The 23,515-nt window shown below is 34.5% G+C and overlaps 1 protein-coding gene across 5 annotated transcripts in view; it reads left to right on the top strand.

Moving 5' to 3' along the window:
• Positions 1-23,515, top strand: part of LOC105381260 — a 70,300-nt gene that overhangs the window by 24,512 nt on the left and 22,273 nt on the right. For all 5 annotated transcript variants that reach the window (XM_048630839.1, XM_048630840.1, XM_048630841.1 and 2 more), the window contains exons 2-7: positions 15,582-15,688; positions 16,177-17,076; positions 17,357-17,516; positions 18,021-18,159; positions 18,433-18,534; positions 18,844-18,910. In XM_048630839.1, the coding sequence (XP_048486796.1) occupies positions 16,227-17,076; positions 17,357-17,516; positions 18,021-18,159; positions 18,433-18,534; positions 18,844-18,910 (1,318 nt within the window). In that variant the 5' untranslated portion in view covers positions 15,582-15,688; positions 16,177-16,226. The remainder of the gene's footprint in view (positions 1-15,581; positions 15,689-16,176; positions 17,077-17,356; positions 17,517-18,020; positions 18,160-18,432; positions 18,535-18,843; positions 18,911-23,515) is intronic.

The raw sequence follows: 23,515 nt of genomic DNA, 5'->3' as shown, positions 1-23,515 counted from the left end.
TAATTTCGCCGGTAATTGTAAGAGTTGCGATTTCTTCGACGTCGACAAAAAGCTGTGTTTCGACGAATTCGGCAGAAGTATTAAAGTGTTCCGATCAGTTGAAGGGCCGACGTCTTGAATTTATACGTTCATAAAATACTTTTGTCAATTTTACGTCTGGATTCCGAGTTTAAACTGGCCGATTTCGGTAAGTTCGGAATTCTTTGCCGAAATCATCGTCTACGGGTTCTTTTGACAGTTATTATGTTTGGAAACGATTTTGAGCTTTTTAAGGTGGTCTGCATATCTTTCACCTTACTCATCATTTTGGGTGTAATAAAATGAAATCTTAAATCGGAAGACAGGACTTAACAAAAACTCGACAGAGTTGACAAAACTGGCAGCCACAGCGTGCCACAGCCTACGATCTCAAATTCCAAATTCAAAATCAATCCGAACAGGCAGCCGAAGAAAACAAAAAAGAAACAAAAGAAAGTAGCCGTTCCAACGGTAATTATACGTTCAAAAATCCATATCAAGCTGAGGTTGCATTCATCATTTATCTGGTCAGGTTATCGGCTACTTGGTCGGGCTATTCCACTTTCCTATTATTCATTAGTTCATTGAAGCGAACTGACGACTGTATTGAGTCGGCCTGAAATCTCAAAGCAGTGTTGCTAGGGTAGTTATAATAAAAGCTTTCAGCTTCTTGTAGTATTTTCTGGAGTTATAAAATATCATAAAAAAACTGGATAAGTCCATCTCAGATTAGAGCATTTTTTTATTTCTACGATTTTACCAAAGGCTTGGGTAATAATTGTCGTCATAACATATCAACTGGTTTCTGCAATAAGCAAATTATTATTATTACTCTCGTCTTAAATTGTAGAAAAATCATAAATGCTTTTACAAAACTACACAAATTGGAACTGGCAACACCGACCGCCATTAGATTAATAATTACTTCTCAAATAATGCTAACTGCGATGCACGACTTTGATAACCGTGTACCGTTGGCAAAACAAGCTAGCTACCTGATTGTTACGAAAAAACCTGTAAGTTATGCTTTTGTAACTACGATTATAAAACATAATCCTTGACAGAGATATCCCCAGTTTATTTTCTAAAATAACTACTATAAGTAACGCGTTTGAAATAAGAACAATTTTGATTCTAAAGTATAACATTGTATGCTATAACCTGAGCCAATGCGATTAATTAATTTCATACGAAACGCCAATCCCGATCTACAGCAGGCGGCGAGATCAAACGGATTTGTTGTTTTTTTGTTGTCGTGACATCTAAACTTCTGTGTTGTAACAATTCGTACGGCCACATCTACGGCTGTCAGTCGTGATATTAGAATTAACGATACGGATCGTATGTGTGTAAATATTTCTCTTACATTATTGATTGGTAAATCAATTCTTCTGTCATCGTTGTAACAATTGATTTGGAGAACGCATTCGTTTTTCTCAAATTGATTTTTGAACCGGTTCCTTTTGAGGTTTGTATTTCATTAATTAACCAGATTCCTGCATGCAATACAATATTTGCATCTTAAATCAATAAGTTAATCTTTGACCTCATCTATAACAATAAGACATAGTAAAGCTTAAATAAGTACATTAATATTATTTTATAAGTAATATTTAACATTTTTGACGACCGTACCATTTTGCCACGTGTGCTAGCAATAACAACTTAGTGTTAGAATTTTTGTCAATTCATATCGTCCTGTATCTAGCCTAGTTACTATCTTGCCCAGTTAGTATCTCGCCCAGTTCATATCTCGCCCAGTCGGTATCTCGCGACAATAATGAGCTAGTACAATCGCAGTCCAATCTTTCCTTATTAGCATAATAAATGCCAACGTTAGTTGGTATGTTATTTCGATTTCGACCTTTTATTATTACTGTATGATTAGGTGGGAATGTTTTGTTGCTATTCTTCTGGTATGTTTCGCCGTGCGAATTGCAACTAAGAGACGAAATCGCATTTAAACTTGGTAGTTCTAAAGTTAGCAGCGACACACACGTCATTTTGAAAAAAATGCTTTAATTTACGTTCAGTTGTAGTGTGCGGTAGACAAATCAATAAAAAGTGCCCACTTACATTCAAAAGAAGCAAATTAAACGATTTATTTTACAACACACCCATTTCAAACTATAACTAATCTCAAAATTATTACAACACCAATAAAAACGCGGTTCAATCAACTCATAATAAATGGTCTAACTTAAACTATTTTTCCGTCAAATGTATAGAGTTTCTAATCAAACCTGACATGTAGGTAAGTGCGCAACATATAACTATCCAAATTACAAACAATTTTCACCTTTACTCCCTTAGCATAAGCCTGAAATCTCCGAAGTCTGTGACCAGTGTTTAAAGACCTCCACACCTCTGGTTCGTCTGGGCTTTTTCTAATGATTTTGGAGGCATCTAGTATCCTCAGAGTTCAATATAAATGGTGTACAGAGCGTGATACCGTAAATAGCTAGAGGCAAAATTTGGTCTAAACATGTTGTAGGGTGCCCATGAGTTATGGTTTTGGGTGTAGATGGGAACAAGAACTTTATTATTTTGTCCAGTCTCGTGAAGAGCACATAACTAGTATAATATACATTTACATTTTTCAGAGTTGCTACTTGCGTAATGTATTTTCTAGTGGATTTGTTGGGAACACCATGTTTGGTTACTTATTTATTGTCTCCCAATTTATTTATTTTTTACAGTAAGTACTTAACGAATATTTAGAAACAAAAATATTACTTTTCCATGGTCACCCTACTCAAATAATATCAGTAATTTTATTTTAAGAGTACGTTCTCGTATTAGACAGATCGTGAAAGAAATTGGGAACAAATCTGGCATATTCTGATAACAATCTTTTGTATCTCGAAGCTAATTAAGAAATAAATATGGATGTATTGGATGTAAGTTTTAAGCGTCAATTAGTTAGCATTAAGAACATAGGTAGATGTATACGTATGATCTGTGTTAATTTTTGAGTTCTGATATAAGTTGGTAGGTACTTATATTTACTAATAAGTACCTAGTTATTGCTAAAAAAAGTAACAAAACCAGCTATCCTTTTTGTTTTTAAACTCTAACAACTTTATTAAGGTAGATCAATTATGTTTTCTTAAATAAAGATTTGTTTTATTATTCGAAAATCCCACAAAATCTTTAAATAAACTGCTGAACTGCTGACACTTGTGCGTACAAGAGTATTTTGAAGACCCATCGCCTTTTGAGTGTTTGCCACTTAATGTAACCAGAAAAATTTACAAATATAAGTATATTTCCATATCTCAAGTGTTTTTAATGTGCTGCTCATACTCGGTTATGAATATTTTTAATACTCGATTATATTTACTTATTTTCCGGTCTTGTAATATTGACCGCGATCACAATTCTTTGAATAAATTTAGTTTTTTTCTTATCTCGTATATCGCCAATCATCAATCATGCGTGAGCATACATTTTATCTTTAAAACACATGGCAAGTTGAAAAATAATTTAAAATACAAAACTACATACGAGTAAAATATTCTATACAAAAAGTGTCGGCCTGGTTACTGATCCAATCAAGGCCCGAGTACGTTCAAGAATTCGAATTTTGAAAACTATAATGATTGATTGTCAACCAATGACAATCGTGTATTCAAATTCTATTCCATTTTGAATGTGGAACGAATTCTTTTTCCTGTTACTGCCACGTGTGCTGCCAGTATTCCTAAATCTGTAATACAATAAGCTATTAATTTAAATCGTTTGTTATACGACTTTATTGTTATCATTAAATAACAATAGTTTCCGATTTAGGTAAAAATATGCCTGTTTTCTTATTTTAGTAATTTTTTGAACAAGATTATGTACCTTATTTACTCATACAAAATATTATTCAGATATTAGAGAGCTCAGGCAGAGTAACATTTAATGTTGCATGGTCCTTTGTTATTGTCATCTTTCCTAAAGTACCTACCAACATCGATTGACTCAGTCAAACAGTAACTTACAGAAATTTTTGTTCAATACTTATTAAGTTTTTCAAAGCGCCAATAGCACCCACTTTTAATTCTTCATCTTCACAGAAAACAAACACAGGAAAGTAACTCAATATTATTAACTTTCAAAGTGCCTGCGTTGAACAACTTAAACAACTGTTGGTAATTCTAAAAGCCACATGTTGATCTTATAATTACTTTACTTGTGTGCGTGGAAGCGAGTGTGTGTGGGTGAGTGTGTAATTAAAGTATGGAAATAGTAATATTCGTTTTGAAGTGTTTTCTCTATAAAACTGTCGAGTGGTTGGGAACACTCATGGGTCTTTGACCTTAAATATTTACTTCTTAGTTCAACAATAACTTTTTGGTTTCAAACTCCATCGTTGTTGTGTAATATTTTTTTTTTTAATAAAACGACCTCAGGAAGTAGTAATTTCGTCATCCGACTGTACATTTCTACATCTTTCTAGTTTTGCAACAAAAAAAAAAAGAATTTATAATTTATAAGTTTTTTAAAGTACCTAAAATAAATTAGGATAAAATAAAAATGTATTACCTAGCTACTCTCATTAGATATTTTTAAATGACTCGCTCACTTGGGTTTTGCATACAAAACAAACGTATTGCACAATTTTCCTGCGACATCGTGTGTACGCGCAGAGGCCTTGTAAAATACCCACGGCAATTGAAAAATTATAATTGAATTCGAATTAAGAATACAAAATCAGAATATAATGCATGCCTTATTTGAAATTTGCGCGGTCGTGTGCCTACGCTCTATTCTGTACTTTTAAAAATTAAAATACTTGCATGTATTCTATTGTATGGCAAATTAAAGTCTATATATACGACACAAAAAATACTGTTTGCTTACAACCATTTATGTTGGACCTATTTTTGCAATATAAGTTTTATAGAGAATATGGAGTGTTTGATACAAGATTGAAATTACATGTTTTGCAAATAAATACCTACCTACCTAGAGTTCTGGAGTTAAAATCAAATACTGACACGGTCTTGCCATAGAATTATTGTAAGTCTATGGTGACGATGTCGAAGACGTGTAGAAATGCAATGTGGCGCGAACATATTCGTATTGGTATTCTGCATTTTTGCTTAACAAAACTGTTCATACATTGCAATGTTATTTAAATAAAACATAATCGTTTTCTAGAGTGATAAACGCAGTTCCAATCTGAAATGTACCTATTGCATATAATGCACATCAAAATTGTACTCATAGTTCGAATTTCGATATACTTAGATACTTACGTACCTACTTACATAATTATGATTAGGTATAATCTTTGAAAAATTTTGCACATTAAATTTTACGTTTTTAGCGTAAGTATATATAATTGACTTGAACCAGTTACTTGCGGTGAAGAGCCGACGTGCGATGCGCGCGCGCAATCGGTCGATCGTGCGTCGGTTTTGAATCAAGAACACACTTCTAGACCGGAAATTTATGAATTTAAATGAGAAAGTGTGAGGATTTTAATGATAGGATTCGGTGTAAAACTCACCTTGCCTTCCTGGTTTGTTACAATGTGGAATAAATATGCGCCTGCTTCGTCGTTTCACAATGCGTTTTGTCTGGCTGTATTTTAATTGGCTTATTAAAATGATTTCGCTATGTGCAAGTTAAACTGCTAGCTGCATTTCTAATGTTTATTCTACATCATTATAGGGAAATGTCTACGTCTATGTCAATATTGTCATGATTGGGAATCATTTTCTTTCTTATCGCAATCTATAAGGTCCCATTTTGTTAAGAATTTGATAATAACAATAAGAAATAAGTGGATCTAAAATTTTAATATTATACGCAAAACACGGTTTCAACATACCTAATTAGGGTACATATGACAGCTACAAGGCGTGGCTTGCCCATATAGACACAGTTACATACACACATAACTAATAATACAAACTGCCGTGACATACGGACACACAAGCATACCCCTTTGTATGCTAATACGGAATTATCTAGCCACTCCAAATTGTAATCATAAGCGTTTGAGGCGAGCAAGGAATTTCTTCATCTTTTGTATGCTGTAAAGTGCTTTAGAACTAAATTATAGTGCGTAGAATTTACCGGTTGACAAACTTTGTCAGAGGTTAAGCTAAAACTTTATGTTATCATAACACACTGTCACAATGAAATTGAGTCTACTAGCAAACTTTACCAGCCTTTTTTATTACCGTAAACACCTAAGTATCGTAGAAATGTATTAAGTATCTCTTTACTATTACGTGTATTGTCTTGACTCAACATAAAGTATGTCATATTTATGAAAACAATAAATATGTAAATTAAAGAGCACGATAATGAATTTAAATATTTACAAATACAGTATGCTTGAGTTGAGAATTTCCTCAAAATTCCAGTGAGATGTAATGCAGCTACATAAAAAAATGTGGTAAATAAATTCCTGAGTAACCATTTAAATTTTTTTTTTAAAGTATTGCTATACTTACATCAAACAATAAAATGATCCTATTTCAAAAGTTGTAAAACTATCCCTACTACTAGGGTAACGTAACGTACCTTGGGACGCTTTTACCTCGGGACAATCATTTTATTTTTAAAACTGGCAAATTTAACAAAGTATCATTCTACCCTATGCGTAGTGTTTTACTAGCTTGGCCAAACTAGTGAGTCTCGTGATCATACCGGGATCGAGTGTGAGGTGAAGACAACATTAAGTTTTTTGGAGACAAAATTTGCTTTTGTATAGTTTTTTGAGTTGCTTTATCTCATTGAGGCATGCTCAAAATTGAGACATGGATATCACGTATATATTTTCAGTTATTTCATTTTTATGATACGGCAATTATCTAAAAGATTCCTAACATAAAAATAAAGATACTGATTTTTTTTGTTAAAAATTTCTTTTTTGTACCTTGGGACACGATTAAATTTGTACCTTGGGACACTATTTCCTATGGTTTTGTATTATGGAGACTGCTAACTTCTAAATTACGTCTTATATCTCTGTTCTTATAAGTGGCAGAGTGAAACTGGAATGAAGAGAGTTGCAGTCAGTCTGGAACGTTTGAAACAAGCAGTAGATAAAGTAAAAACAGGAGAAAATATTCCTATTTATTTTATATAAAGTGAATGTTCCTTTTTGTAACGTAAGATTCATACATAATCGCAAAACATAATTTCGTTATAAACTAATGATAATATGATGTCAATGTAGTTATAAAATTTCGATGATTACAGGACTTTTTGCTAAAAATATTATAAATCAATTTGTCCCAAAGTACACTTAAGAGTGTCCCAAGGTACAAACGTGTAACGTACCTTGGGTCAAAACAAGCATTTTTACTTTTATCTTAATTTCAAAAAATCTGGCCATTCCAAAGCTTAACCACAAATACTAGTGATAATAGATTATATATCCTACCGAATAAAGTAAATTTCACATTAATATCTTAGTTGTACGCTGCAATATCTTCATTCAAAGTTGGGGTAGTCGAAAGTGTCCCTAGGTACGTTACGTTACCCTACCTATTAACAACCAAAAAGGTTATTTCATTTAACAGCAATTAAAATACTGGCCGGTAACAATTTGATTCACGCCTTTAAAAAGCTACCGACCCCCGGCCACCCGGCGATCGGCTGCGTTCACGAAAACTATTATAAAAACAAAAGTGCGTTCCGATTTCAAACGTTTTCCTTTAAAATCTCAAGTGCCAGTATTTTGATATCGCGAATGATTCCAAGAAGTTCGTGTAACGCGTAGCCAGTCGGTTTGTTAATTGTTTTTAATAACATTTTTGTTCTGCTATGTTTTGTTTATGTCTCGGTGTTCGGTTGCCGAGATAAGGGCGATGCGAAGATATAGTTAGTGCGTAGGTAGGTTCAGCGTTTATGAATAATTTGTCAGGTCTGCAGTTGGTTGATTTCATACGTGGTGGTCTTTTGAAAGCTAATGTGAAGTTAATTTTCAGCCCGTTTTTACTTTGCAGAGCAAAAATTAGTACCATTATTAATAATATCCCCTAAATCATCATTTAAAGTAGGGACTTATTTTTTTTCCATTACATTGAGTGAATACAAAAAACAGTACCACTTATGTTAAACTGGCCACACTGGTACGAAACCCAATCCGATTAGATACTTGACATCTGTCTGGTAGCGAGCTCCAAAAAATCACTTATATTTTTATCCATTCGAATAAAACACGAGTGAAGAGTTGTAAAGTTGAATTCTTCTAATCGTGACTCATTTTATTATGTTATTTAATTCCTGTATGCTTTATAAATCGTAGTAACGCGAACATGTGGGCGTTTACTGTCGAATTGCATTTTCAGACGCGTGCAACCGCGTCAGCTTTCAAACAAAGCACACTCGGCGAATTCCTTCAAGTCTCACTTTCTTCTTATCGCATGGACACCCCACGATTGTTACCGCAGGTGTCTGGTTACAGGCTATTAACATTGTCTGCTTTGCTGACATATATTATTCCTTTGTTTAATAGATTTAATTTTGTTGTAAACTGGAATTGAACGATTGAACGAAAAAAAGTGTGAATGAATACACTTTTGAACAACGTTTGGCGGCTGTTTCGAAAGGAACAAAAAGGCCAGACCTCATCCGAACACATTTACATCTCCTAATAAATCTTTGGGAAGAAAACCAAATCCTGGCCGAAAATGAAATAAAAAACCAAAAATCACAAAGCCAGTAGTCGAACCGAAAAACGAATTAAAAATTCAAATAAAAGAATGAATTCCTTAAGATAATGCTTATTCATTCCACATTTAAAATCAAATTTTCAAATAAAGAACCCGAGACGGTTGATCGAGCTTATAAGATTGAAGGAGATGGCTGTATGGAGCCTGTATTGAACAAGACAGAGATAGATAGCTTATTATGATTGACAGCTGAGAACGGTTAGCCTTGAAATATTTGAAACATTATATTATTATAAAGTACACTATCTTCACAAGCTTAAGAGTTAAGCGGACATTTACCTCCGTGGACGTTAGAATCTGACTTGTATTTTAAACAATTAGTATAGTTAGAGTAGATAGTAGTTCAGTTTGTCCATTTTCATCATACTTATACCTATAACCTCATTAATTGCCGCTTCACTTCATTACTTAAAAAAAGGTCCGGTTTAAATAAAAATCTCCTAAACAACAGCATCACTAATCTTAACAATTATTGCAATTTTTTTGTTCAAAAATATTACTAGACAAGTTGTTCCCGCGCGTTTTGCTTCGCCTTAAAAAGTTTTCCCGTGGGAATTCCGGGTTAAAAAGTAGCCTATATTCTTTCCTAGGGTCTAGACCGTATGTATACCAAATTTCATTAAAATCCGTTCAGTAGTTTTGGCGTGAAAGAGTAACAGACAGACACAGTTACTTTCGCATTTATAATATTAGTTAGGATTCCAGTTTGTCCATTTTCCTCCTAAACAAGAGCACCCTCATTACTCGTACGCATAATGACGGCGGTCGCTAGACTGATACTTCGTTTAGAAACATCAAGTTTCTCCGGAACACGTTTTAAATCATAATTCGAACGTCGTTTTTTATTTCAAATTTAGAACGTTGACTTTTAAGTTTGTTTTTTTTTACTTAAACCGAATACTTACCGCGGCGAGTATGTTTTGGAGGTCCATCAATTTTATTGTATTATTATTTATTTACATAAATCATGTTTCTTTAGGTAATTATCACCTACTTCTCTACATCTTCATGACTCATTCATACTACGCTGGATTCATACCACCGGGGATCTAGGAGTTCTAAATCTAGTAAGGTATATCACATAGTTTTATTTCTCTTAATCTCCTACCAACCTGCCAAGATGCCGACGTGGAGATACAGTAGCCCTAGCACATTTGAGGCTGCCCATGTCCAGCAATGTTATTACAACACATAACATGACTATTTCAACTTTTGAGGTTAAGCTTTGAGGTTATCAATCTCCAGTAACTACTGGTTTTCACTATTCCTGCGCTTGGAGTTGACAGGTTTAGAAAGATTGATTCGTTCGGAATTCAAATTCACAGTTTTGTTTTACTTTTTTTAAATAATTACTGCCGGAAAAAGAGGTTGGTACTATTAAAAGAGGCTGTTATTAAAACAGTTTTTAGAATACGAACTTTCAATGTTTAATTACATACTTAGGTACATGATTTTGGAGGTTGCTTAATTGTTTCCATCCATTACATTATCAAAGACCACTTGTGATTAAACCGTAGTTAGTGCAACCAATCGAAAGTATTCTAGATGTGTAAGTATTCCGAAGTAGTTAAAGTTCCTTCATACCATTATAAAATCCTAAAATAAGTAAATAAACAAAGTAAAATACTATATCTAAATACATTTTAGGTATACCAATGTTGCAAAAAGGGTATACGAAGCCGAAACCTACATGCGCAGCATGGTATATCTAAGCCCAAAAATGAAATCAGAATTTCAAAATTCTCCAAAACAAAAAACATTGTCCATAGAAAAAAGTCACGTGACCAACATAGTTTATATGGAAAATAAAATATTTTTTCGCGAATTTTGAATTTCTGATTTCATTTTCGGGCTTAGATGTAACATGCTGCACATGTAGGTTCCGGCTTAGTATACCCTTTTTGCAACACCCTGAATAAAGTAAAGTTACTAAATAGTAAATGCATAAAAGAAGCGATAAAGTGACTACGCCACTCCGAACGTAGAGCTACGAATCTTGTAGACTGCTCGTAGCAAGTAAAATTAATCGTAGCGAAAAATGTATAATATTATTTTAAATGATATTTTATGTATTAACTAAAACAGAAATTGTAACAATGAACTCTTAAACTAATTACTTAACCTAAACTAACTAACTAAGTAGCTACATGTACATATTTTTAATAAAGAAGATACTTTTTGTACTTATTTCTACTCTAATAAGATAAATTATAAGTACTTTACAACGTTCAAAAATGTATGTACTACCAATTAAGTCTAACACATATTTTAAAACTGTCAGGTCTACAAAGTTCAACGCAAACACATTTAATTTTAGAACATATTCTAAATTTGAATATTCAAATCGCGCTAATCGTTTTTATTGGTAGCTTTACGATCTATAATGATCACTTGTTGAACTCCATTTGACTTATTTCTCCGCTTTTGTGGAAACAGGAACTTCTGTAGAGACAACTGATAATACAAAACATTTTCAGTTTCATGTTAATATTATTTAATATAGCAGTTCCCGCGAGCTTCGCTTCGCTTTAAAAAGTTTTCCCGTGGGAATTCCGGGATAAAAAGTAGCCTATATTCTTTCTCAGGGTGTAGACCATATGTATACCAAATTTCATTCAAATCCGTTCAGTAGTTTTGGCGTGAAAGAGTAACAGACAGACAGACATACAGACAGACACAGTTACTTTCGCATTTATAATATTAGTTAGGATTAGTTAGGATTACGACCTTAGGCGAGTGGCGGGTAGTGGTAGTGGTTGGATGAGGAAGGCCGAGGACCGAGTGTTGTGGCGCTCCTTGGGAGAGGCCTATGTCCAGCAGTGGATGATTATTGGCTGATGATGATGACTTCCTGAGTTACCTCTTTTGCCTTACTATACCTATTTTTCAATATCCGGTATATATGTATAAAACTAGCTGTTCCCGCGAGCTTCGCTTCGCCTTAAAAAAAATCCCGTGGGAATTCCGGGATAAAAAGTAGCCTATGTTCTTTCCCAGGGTCTATACCATATGTATACCAAATTTCATTCAAATCCGTTCAGTAGTTTTAGCGTGAAAGAGTAACAGACAGACAGACGGACACAGTTACTTTCGCATTTATAATATTAGTTAGGATTACGACCTTAGGCGAGTGGCGGGTAGTGGTACTGGTTGGATGAGTGTTGTGGCGCTCCTTGGGAGAGGCCTATGTCCAGCAGTGGATGATTATTGGCTGATGATGATGACTTCCTGAGTTACCTCTTTTGCCTTACTATACCTATTTTTCAATATCCGGTATATATAAAATAACCGCGACATACATACATTTTCAATTTATTATTTTTTGTCATGTCTATTACCCGGTTTCAAGACACCTAATTAACAGGCAAGAACTTTTAGTTAACGAGTTTATAAATAACAGTTATAATTATAATCCGATAGATTCACGGCTCATTTTCCTTGTTTACTATGCGACAACTCGCGAGAAAGTTTGTGATATTATTTACACTTGATTGACTTACTATCGAAACTGGATTTATACTCTGTCCATTATATTATTGGTTTTTAGACATTCGAATTCGAATTGCAAAGGAAAACCAACTTTACTTTCCAGACATAAGGAAACGTCAAAAATACAATAACATAGTGGAACCTATATAAATATTTTATTCCGAAAACAGCTCCATAGATTTCTATTTTTCTATCGAGACATAATTAAATTAGATCGAGTTATGCGGCGTAGGTGTAACTAACGCTTGTCTTATCTATTTTACGTATAACTTTAAAAGTTAAAATTTAATTTCGGCGACTTTTATATGATAATTTATAGATCTGCCGCCGGCGACGTAAAGGTGCGTTTACACTTGTAATATAAATGTATAATATTGAATTTACAAGATATAAAATTTATTATTTAAGTACAAGAAACAAATTAAAATAATTTTTTAAGTAGGTAACTTTGTTATCTATAATTTTTTACGAGTTTCAGCACCGAGTTTAATTTAAGTACCAGGCCTTACATGGCGTCTTTGTCGACGTATTTATGTTGTACTCATCTAATGCACAACCCACCAATCATGCTATCACCTTGTTTTACGCGAATCGCGATACAGTGATTACTTACTTTTGTTTAGTAACTTTTGTCATCATTTTTATCAGTGTGACTGCACCTTAATATTAATCGCCTTAAAATTGTTTGCTCATATTTAGTTAAATTAAGAAACTAGTGTGTCAGTCTATTAATTTTGTTACATATTTCATTTCAGTGACATAATAATACACTCACTAATTTATAGGTTTCCAGTCACGAACATCGGAACCGGACAAATACAGGGTGTAATTTAAAATGTGAAAAATTATCCGTTCCATACATTTTGGTTGAGTTTTTATGTAAATTGTTCACATGTATATAGCTTGTATCACAGTACTTGTGTCACGAGTATATTTCTGTAACTTATTAAGATAACAACACCATATTTTTTTCAATACAATTTAGCTTTATCTCTACCTGTAACAAATCATATTTTTTAACTATATGTTGTTTTAGTACTGAAAATATATATTTGAAGTGCGTTGAAAATGGTCACATAAATCAGACAAAGAATGGAATTTCGAAGAATCACCCAGGTACCTATATCTTATTATGATTTTTACACGTACCCATGCAAAGATGGGATCCAAAATGGCGCGAACGCCGCCATCTTGATAATGATCAATATTTATAAAGCGATCGCGAGTGTAATTGCGACGATTTTATTATTACTATTATAAATTATTATTGGACATTGTTCCCTTCAAGGTGACGAACTAAAATGGTTTGTACTCGTTTAAGGATCCAACATAATAATATGGCATTGAGCTTATTTACCTACTTGTTTTGTTGTGACGAATACATAAACGCCATAGGTACATGCAAGGAGTAAATAACATGCTCCCGGATAATTTTAAACCTGAAAGTTCTATGGTAAATATTTTGTGACCATGTCGGTATAACAAAGGCATATAAGTATATTTTATTTAAATACTTACTATTAAGTCACATGCAAAAGATATTTCAACAAGTACAATGCCATTGCCTTCAAATATGACCTTAAGTTTACAAATCACGTGATAACTAAATAAAACAAGAAACAAAACTTTAATTAGTTTTATGTCAAAATAACAAAAGGTATATTTTATTGTATCGAACGCATGAACCGACTATACATAAACCTTAGGTAGATAAGTACATTGATCAACGATAAAAAAAACACAGTAGTTTCTTGATTTAAGAATAGAATCTGATCCGAATTTACGAGCAATACCTAGTAACTAATAAAAGGTACCTATATTAACATGGTGTCACCGTAAAAAAAAATACTAGGTACTTATGTGATAATTGTACATGTATCCGTATTTTGAAACACCAAAATTATAGAATAAAATTTAAACTGTTATAGGGAGGTCGTAAAGAGATTTTGTTTTGTTTGTGACGCCAACGCCATTTAAAATTTGTGCTTACAAGTTTCAAGTACGTCGAGGCTTTCCTAGAAATTATACGTAACAAATCGATTCAGTGTACCAATAACACTCTGTATAGCTTCAGAGATTCTTAATAATTATGAATAAAAGACCACCCTGTATGATGTTTATAATGCTTTTGATTTCATAAAAAATACATATTTATTAATCCAAAAATTACTAGAAAACCAAGCAATATACTCATTTACGGAGCTTTTTTTGTACTTATGTCGAAAGCTCAACATCCATCCGCCTTACACAAATACTATGTAAATGTCGACGCACTTACACCGAAAACTGGTTTACAAGTGATGTAATTATAACTAGACCAGATGTCCAATATCCGTGATTGAGTGTACTTAAGACCGAAAACAATTTCGAACAACCACGCCTAGCTTAGTCACGCTACACCGAACAATTGGCCGAATACAGATCCTACATTTATGACAAAAGCAATTTTTTTACGGAATCACTTTTTTTGTTGAAAATTTTGACTTTATATACCTTCTTAAATTAAATCGTATCGTTGCATTGTTTAAATTATAAATACTGTATAGATAGATATTTATGCGATAGTTTTACAGAAGCTGTTTTAATAAAGTATGTAGGTAGGTAACTCACCTCTTTTGTGGTGGTTGTTACTGATACGAATTTTCGACTGTCAGCCTTAACTAATTTACCCTATAAATGATAGATTCGTTAATGATTTAAAGGATTTCATACAAGAGACATACAGTTGGTACTTAGAATGTCTGAGGAAACATTAATCATAATCATTTTTTTACATGAATGATATATATTCTCCAATACACACGCTGTTACGGTTACGGCGACCCGAGACCAAATACAAGGCTAAATTTTTGTATTAATTTTAATATGTAATTGAATATCAACTTTAACATTTTCTACAACATGTCCATAATTTTTTGTACCATCACCCGAAGGTTTCTGCAAAAATAGATCTAATGAAACAAGTAATTAACTCCATATTTGAATGTCCGATCGATGCGTGTTACTTTTCGGCATTTTTTAGTCTAGCCATGATTATTTTTAAATTACAGAGTATTACGTCAATTCGTTTAGAAAACGGAACAGTTTTTTTAATCCCAATTGGTTTACGCCAAACAAGTCTTTGGGAGTTTTTTTGTACTTTTTTGTTACTTAAATTGTAGCACGTTAATTTTTGAGGCCATTAAAATCGTCGGATTCTGACATTTCACGAATATTATTTTGAACTTTCGAAAGTTCAATTTGTATTGAAAGAATATGTTGTTCCTTATACTCATACTTATTAAGTAGCAGTAATTTAAAAACTTTTATAAACCCAACAATCTGACCTCCACATTTCACTGTTTTATGAAGATGGCCAGATTTTAAAATGTTGTTGTTTTTTGTCCACAGATGTACAAAACAAACGGCTGTCACTGAAGACTGAAACAATATTATTCTAAGCTAATGAGGCTAAAGACTTCACCTTAGGAAATGATAATCTCATGAACAATTGCCTGGTAAGATTAATTACTCATTTTAATTTAACTTATTTAAAAATCAACTAGGTATAACTAAATTACCTCAGACAAATTTTTGTGTACAAAATTTAAGGTTTTAATAACACCCACAAAACAAAATTTTAGGTAGATTTATGCATATCAATTTATGCCTTTATGCTCTGGCCATTGTTTAAAAAACATTAACCTACGCTCAGCTACAGCATCTGTTGCCAACTTTAAAATATTGATAGTTGCGATAAAGTGGTAAACACTAATTAAACTTAAACAATGAAGAGAAAATTTAAATTAAAATTCAAAACATTCCACCGTATTCAGCTAATCTTGTCAACAAAAGAGCTATTGTCTCTTCTCAGACACATTGTTTCAGTTTATATTGAACCCAATGAATCACTGTTTTGATTCGTCGCTAAAATGTATATCGAATAAAATTTGAATGTTTATTTTAAAAATGTTGCACGTTAAAGCGAAACGTTTTGTTTTGTCAGGTCGGGCGAGAGTCTCCGTTACGACGAGCGGCGAGCGTTTCGATTCTGCAATGATTACTGCGATGGCGACTCACCAGGACACCATGCACGAGCGCCTGGCGCCGGAGGACCAGCTGCTGCAGCACGCGGCCTGGGCGCCGCCCGCCCCCGACCAGGACGACCTCAGCACGGAGCCGCCCTACTACAACATGCCCAAGCGGAACAAACGCAAGAACTTCAAGCCCCGCTGCGCCCCCAACACCACCGCTTTCTCCGATGACTCCAATGGCGGCCACGGAGACCGAAGCCCTTTAAACGGCAATGACAGAACCTCACCGGATCAGACTGAAGACAGCAAGGACTACATGAAAATAGGCGTCAAAAACTTCAGCCTTCTAAAAGGCGGAGCGGTAGATTTAAGCAGACGCTTAAGCACTGACTCAAACGAAAACATAGACTCAAATTACCAAAATAGGTTACCAGACGACAAACAGATAGATTCGTTCCAGAGATCGTATATAGACAGCCTTCACTCGAGCCTGGATGGTGAGAGCAAGGAGCGTACTGTTCTAAACTTTAGTAGCTTACAAAATAAAACGTTTTGTGCCAAAAATCCTTTCGCTATATCTCAACTAATCAAAACGAATTCACCTCCAAGAAGAAGGGACTCGGATTGTTCTGATGAAGACGAGAGTAAGGCTAATCAAGATATCAATGCTAACGAGAGACTGAGGGAGGTTCAGGCTGCGATGGACACCGCAGACGCCCACGCTAACGGGGAGCCTAACAACCAGTCTAACAAGATCCTCCGGGATTATGCGATGAATACAATGAAGGAGCTGCTCGGCATCTACGGGCTGTCTTCGAATGAGGTCGCTGATGCCATCAATGGTCAGATCCGGGCGTTGGAAGCCCTACAAGGTGGGTATTCGTAATCAAACATTATTTATCCAATCGTACTTTATGTTTACTTACTATTCGTCGCATACTACACATAAATAATATAGGTATTAAACACTATCTTTAAAGTTTGGAGACCTTTTTCAAGTGGATTTTCTGATAGCTGATTCATTCATTTAAAAAAGCACAGTTCTTTTGAATGAACTAACCCACTGGGTTTATCCCACTTCTGCTATCATCACCATAATGCCATCTCTTATCAAACTCTTCGTTATTTCTAGAATCTTCTTCCTTCCACCAGGTAAACCGTTCACCCAGCTCCCGCTTAGCCTGAAGCGTCGCCACGACTCCGGAGACGGCACCGACAGGAGCATCCGAAGATCCTCATCAGCCACTGAAGATGAAGGCTCCACCAATATTACTCCTCCGAAGACCCCTGACAATGATGTTGAGGCTCAGAGGTAATTGAAGTCTTTTTTGTGCAGACAGAAACACTGCTATACTAGAAATATTCTTATATTAAAGTACCTACAATGTAAGGGTTTTTTAAGTTTTTTACTTATTATAAATGTATCTAACTACTTAAGTCTGCTTTTCTTATTAAAGTGAGAATGATAAATTAGGAACATTATAAGAAAAAACTATGAATTTCATTATCGGTAATGATGCAATTACTTATCGAAACATCAATAATTATATCCGTTTGAAATTCACGGAAAACATGAATCCACTTCAAACATCGTTAAATAATAATCTGCAAAAAACAAAGTTTAAGTTTATAATCAAATCAGTACCTTCGCAATCATAAATCACTCTACAAAAATTACTTAGGTATAATACTAACTACCGACCTAAGCTAGTATTATGACTTAAAGAAAAGGATAGTACCTACATCATTATTTACTATAACCTTATTTTACTTACAATGTTAGAAATACCAATCAATGAAAGCATTCATTCAACAGGCAACGGGCTTTGCAAATCATCAACCAGCAGTCCCTGAGACTGTTCGGCAAAGCTCCAGCACAGGATGAGGATGGCAGCGGTTCTGATGATGGAGAGCAAACCCTGGACCTCAGCGTGTCCAGGGATACTGATGGACAGGTAACAAATAAAGATGAATAAATATTTAGGAACACAGTCAGTGTAATAACAATATAATAAAAGGTTGCTGTCCAGGTCGTCGAAAAGGCAACAGCTCAGCATGTGCTGTACATTTTTGCACTAATTATAGTTGGTGTAAAAATCTTTCTACCTCTAGACTCTAGACAGTTTAACTGCTTAAACTCTCAACTGCTCAAAATCAGAATATTGCAAAAAACCAGATTAGATCCAAATCATATTCCATTGTTATAAAATCGTCTTTCCCTTGTATAGGAGCAGTCAACAACGTCAAGCACAGGCAACAGCGTCAGTGAATACGAGCAACAAAGCCTTCTGATGCGGAAGAACCTGGAGGATCTGGCGAATTTACAAATGGTAAGATTTTCGAGTCGAGTGGAAACCACGAATAGGCAAATGGACATTTTAGGTGTCTGGATATACTACTTTAGATAGGTAGCTAGCTGGTTCTGGTTAGAAGAGACAAGTAGAAGATGTCTATGCACAACAGTGTTATTGATGATATAGACAGTAATATATAATATTGAAGGATATAAACGACAAATGGAATAATACTTTGTGTAAATCAAAAGCCTTTTGCAATAGGTAGACATTATTAAGAAAGCAGTCTTCTACACACACTTACACATTGAGTTACAAAGAGAATGAATTAAATATTTTCAACAGGGCTACTTCCAAAAGCAATCGATGATGGACGGAGAGGACTCACAAGAAAGAAAATTGCAGACCAGTGGTAAGTGAAGTAAACGATATTAGATATATCTACTTGTGGAAAAGGCAAAACATATATCAAAGACAATTACAACAAAATTACTTTACCTACCGATCTTAGTGACATATATATCTCGACTTGCTAAATGCACTGGTTTCACTAGTTCTAGCAATGATTAGTGCACTTAGGACATCCATTCCAGGTTTCAGTTTTCCACAGGCAACACTTGACACTTTCAGACGAGTGTGCTAATCAGTTTTTCCTTTAAACGATTTACATGAAACTTGCTAAGTAAACCAAGTCATTGAGGTTTTCATTGTAATAACCAGTGGGGTTATCGCGAAGTCAAGACGAAGTAACATTTACGATATAATGTTGATTATATTACTTGCTGGAATTTCGTAAGGTATTCAGTGTAAACTTTTATTTTACTGTGCACAAATAACTACCTACTAGCAGAGTCTTCCGCAGCCATCCGTCAACAAATCAACTATCCCGTTACGATTCCACTAATTTGTTCTAATGAGATGCGTAACAAAGTAAACGGAAATTTGAATAAATCGTAAAAAAAAGTCATCAAAAAACGCGGCATAATTTAGATACCTTTCCTCCAGAATCGTGTGCATTCTTTGCACGTTGCTGTCAAAACTGACATGCCTTTAATTTATTCCTTTTCCGAACTAGCCTCCGACTTATAATCGATTCTTTACAAATATTTAGTTTTGTGTCGTTGAACTATGTTTTAATTAGGGGCAATACTTGTTATGACTTTATGTGCGCTGTTTAGAGTTTACGGCTTAAAAATACAATGCCAAGTTTGGACTGGTCGCCTTTGTGATTTAATGTTGCCGTTTACTAATGGAAACAAACTTATTAACAACAAAATATTAATACTATGTTAAATAAATATTGAGTTTTTTATTTATGGTAGGTACTTAACCAAAACGCTGGCCACTTTTCTCATCCCGCGAACATTAAAAGAAATAAACATGTTTTTTGAAAATCGAACTAAAAATTGAACCAATGGCGAGTGAGTATAATGTCGTTGTACAGAGCAGTGATTCCACAATCCACTGCTTGGTTTTATTACGACGAGAGGGACCCAGAGCGTCAATTGAGTAAATATGCCTCTATTGGAACAGATTACTGTTCACAATTACCATTCATTCAGTTTACTTGTCCCTGGCCGCTATGAGGCTTTAAACGACACTAGCCGTTGAGTCTTCGTAACTAGATGTGTTCTGGAGTAATCTAGGGGTCATGTTATTGTGAATCTGGCGTTGGGGGCCCGCGGGAAGTGTAGGGAATTGTTACCTAAAACTAGATTGATTGAACGTTGTCGCTGCTATTTCAGCGAGGAGACTGATTTTACTACGTTTTTATACATTTAAATTTATTTTTATTCAATCATGCTCTTTTATATTAACTCTTGAGATGCTACGAGACCAGTCAATTATCTATCTGTGACAATTTTGTTCTTAGATAGCTAAGTAGCAAGAAGTCCACGATCGAAGTAGATTAACCCGTTTTCATGGCTTATACAGACAAAAACACACCCAGCCTTCATATTTTCAATACAAAGTTTTTTAACGTGTTTTACCCAACGCATACGTGCATCATATCCTGGGGGCCTACTCTGACATTACCTAATGAATACTGAACTTATATATTCGGTTCTTTTAAGACACTGATCATAATACCTTAGCCTCTAATGACAGACCAACAAGACCTAAAGTCACTAAAGCGAATTTATTCGTAAAGTCGGAGTAATCCCCCGAAACGGGGCGCTGTAAATAGGCAAATAGTTTCCCATTTGTTGCTATAATGGAGGAGGTTACAGCTTCACGTCCGGCCGGGGCGAGTGATTGCCGTGCGACTGGCGTTTCGACATTGTCACTTTTTAACCGACTTCGAAAAAAGGAGGAGGTTCTCAATTCCTCTGTATGTATGTGTTTTTATGTATGTTCATCGATTACCTACTCCGTCATTTATGGACCGATTTTGATAATTCTTTTTTTGATGTATTGGGTTCTTACGTTTCGAGTGTTAGCGGAATCGTCCCCTGTTTTTTCGGGAGTTTTGTTTTTTTCTTTTCAGATCTAGGTACTTATGTGTAAAATTATGTGATGCATATTTTGTATTTAAGCACGATATTCTATAAAAGTCTATAGAACTTCTTCGATCGTGTAAATGCACTAAGCTAACTTCCTCCTGTGTTTTGCTACTCTTATTGCGAGATCATTGGCCTTCATCAGGTCTCCTTGACTGCACTTTGGGGCATTAGGACACTCTATAAGGTGTGACGTAGTCTGGAGGCTTCCGCAACTGCATAGAGTGCTGACATTGGCTGGGAGCATATCCCATCCGCCTTAAATTGTCCTTCGTCCGGGCAACGCCAGACGTCTGAAAACTGAAAAGTTTTATCCTCCTGACGCCCAGCCGTTATTTTATTTTTAAGGACTATCTGCCCACGGTCCTCACACAAGGACTATTGCGTTTACCTAGCTTACTGCCCAGAAACTTAAACGTGAATAAATGTCGCAAAAATTATTATATAGTGTTCCTAGTAGTATGTACGGTTAATGCATTAAAAAAGGAACCAGTTTCAATAGGTTTAAATTCGAAAATCATTAGTCCTCATGTGAGGACCGTGAGCAGTTAAAAAAAGTTTAATTTATTGGTAGGCAATATATTTATAAGGTAATTTGTTAGAAATAACAAAACTTATGAAATAAGAACCACTTAGGAACACATTTAACACTTTAAATCAGTCTCACATAAGTTTAGAACTTATATTTATTCTAGATAAACTCTTACACTTATCAACTATTATAATTATTGGGATCAATATAGGAACAAAATAAGATAAAATGAAAGGCTCAGCTAGCAGCTCCTGGATATCATCATCACAAAATTCAAATTCTACGGGTTCATGGTGAGTCATTTATGTCGTCATATCATCGTCCTCCGAGAGATCTATGTCCGACATAGCTAAATCTGCTTCAATTTCTTGAATTTCGCATTATATTCTGTAAAAAAATACATAAATAAGTATATCTAAAATTATAGTATAGCGGTCCAGAGTCCTCAAGTGAGGACTAAACGTTTATGTCATTGAGGACCACGGTACTCAGATGAGTACTAATGTAAATGGATGATCATAGAATATTATTTAGAACCTTAATTGATAAAATATTACTATTCGTCTCTTGCTAATATACTTAACAATAAGGTTTTATTAAAGTTATTGTATTAAATGATTAGATCACATAAGTAAAATGAGATTACAACTTACTTAGTCGACGGTGGCCCCGCCATGGTTCCGTTTTTTGACGTTTTTACAATGAACGATTGATTATCCTCAGATGACACTTAAGACAGCTGTCAGTGATGGAATGTTAAATCCATTGATGCAATCCCAAAAAATAATGGCGGTAAATTCAAATATGGTTCAAACACAAAGTATTCGTCCTCGGAGAAGGACCGTGGGCATTTAGTCCAGGAAAAATATGTTATAGCTTGGGCAGTAATCACTATACTCGTTAAGTACTCACAGAAGGACCGTGGGCATCAGGAGGTTAAGGATGTTTTTTGTATAGTTTTGTCCAACAACTTTGCAACACAAACAAGTTTAACATAAAAGTAATAATATTAGGGCAACACAGAAGTGGTACGTCTTGCCATTACGATTAGGGCAACCAGTTAAAGAAAAAGTAATCTCCCTTTTTACAGATGCAATGTTAGTTGTTGTCGGACTATATAAGTGTGTGTGTGTCTGTCTGTACACAAAATGGAAATCGATAAAACAATAAAATGTTCTCGGAGCCACAAAAGAACCAAGAATATTGCTCGGTAATGATTATGCATAAAATAATGATATATCGGATCGTATGGTAATAGAAAGGTTTGTATTGATAAGCCTTGTTCAAGAAGTTAAATGTTGTTAGTTAACAATTTTTACATCGTCAAGAACTTAGAAAGCTGCATTAAAATCATTTGCTTCATGAAAAACATTTAAAAAAATCAAAGTTTTAAGTAAGGTCAGGTGGGGTAAGAGGGATGCTGGGGGAAGAGTAACAGTAACTAGTAAAAAGAAAACTATAATGCGCAGCTCTATGGTCTTTACGTCGATAAAATATGCACATACCAGTAAAGTATGTTTCTCTTACCCCACTTGACCTTATTTGAGTTTTTTTTCTTAAATCTATGTATTTGTTGTTATTATCCATCCTATCCTTGTATTCCCCATAAATACAAGTATATGACACGACGATTGTTCGATAAAATCATCGCTTTCTGTCCATCCTTGTCTAGCACTATCTTGTAGCTATTCTCATCTCTTTCCAACAATAATCCATATTTCATACAGCTTTTTAGAATTCGAAAATTCTTTGTCTTAATTTTTTTAGATGTAATTTATATAAAATCTATAATTACAGTAATTAAATAATGCTCCTTGGGATAAAAACATGATTTTCATTTACTTGTAAAATTTATATCTGTATCGAAGGCATTGTAGGTTGTAGTTGGAATAGAACTGGTTTATTTTTGTCTGACATAAAATTTTAGGATTCCGTAGTATTAGGTATCGGTTGACATTCGATGTCAAATAGAAATTAGTAGATA

The sequence above is a fragment of the Plutella xylostella genome, chromosome 27 (genome assembly GCF_932276165.1).
Source record: "Plutella xylostella chromosome 27, ilPluXylo3.1, whole genome shotgun sequence".
NCBI classification, from domain to species: Eukaryota; Metazoa; Arthropoda; class Insecta; order Lepidoptera; family Plutellidae; genus Plutella; species Plutella xylostella.
This window is presented reverse-complemented; position numbering and strand designations above follow the sequence as displayed.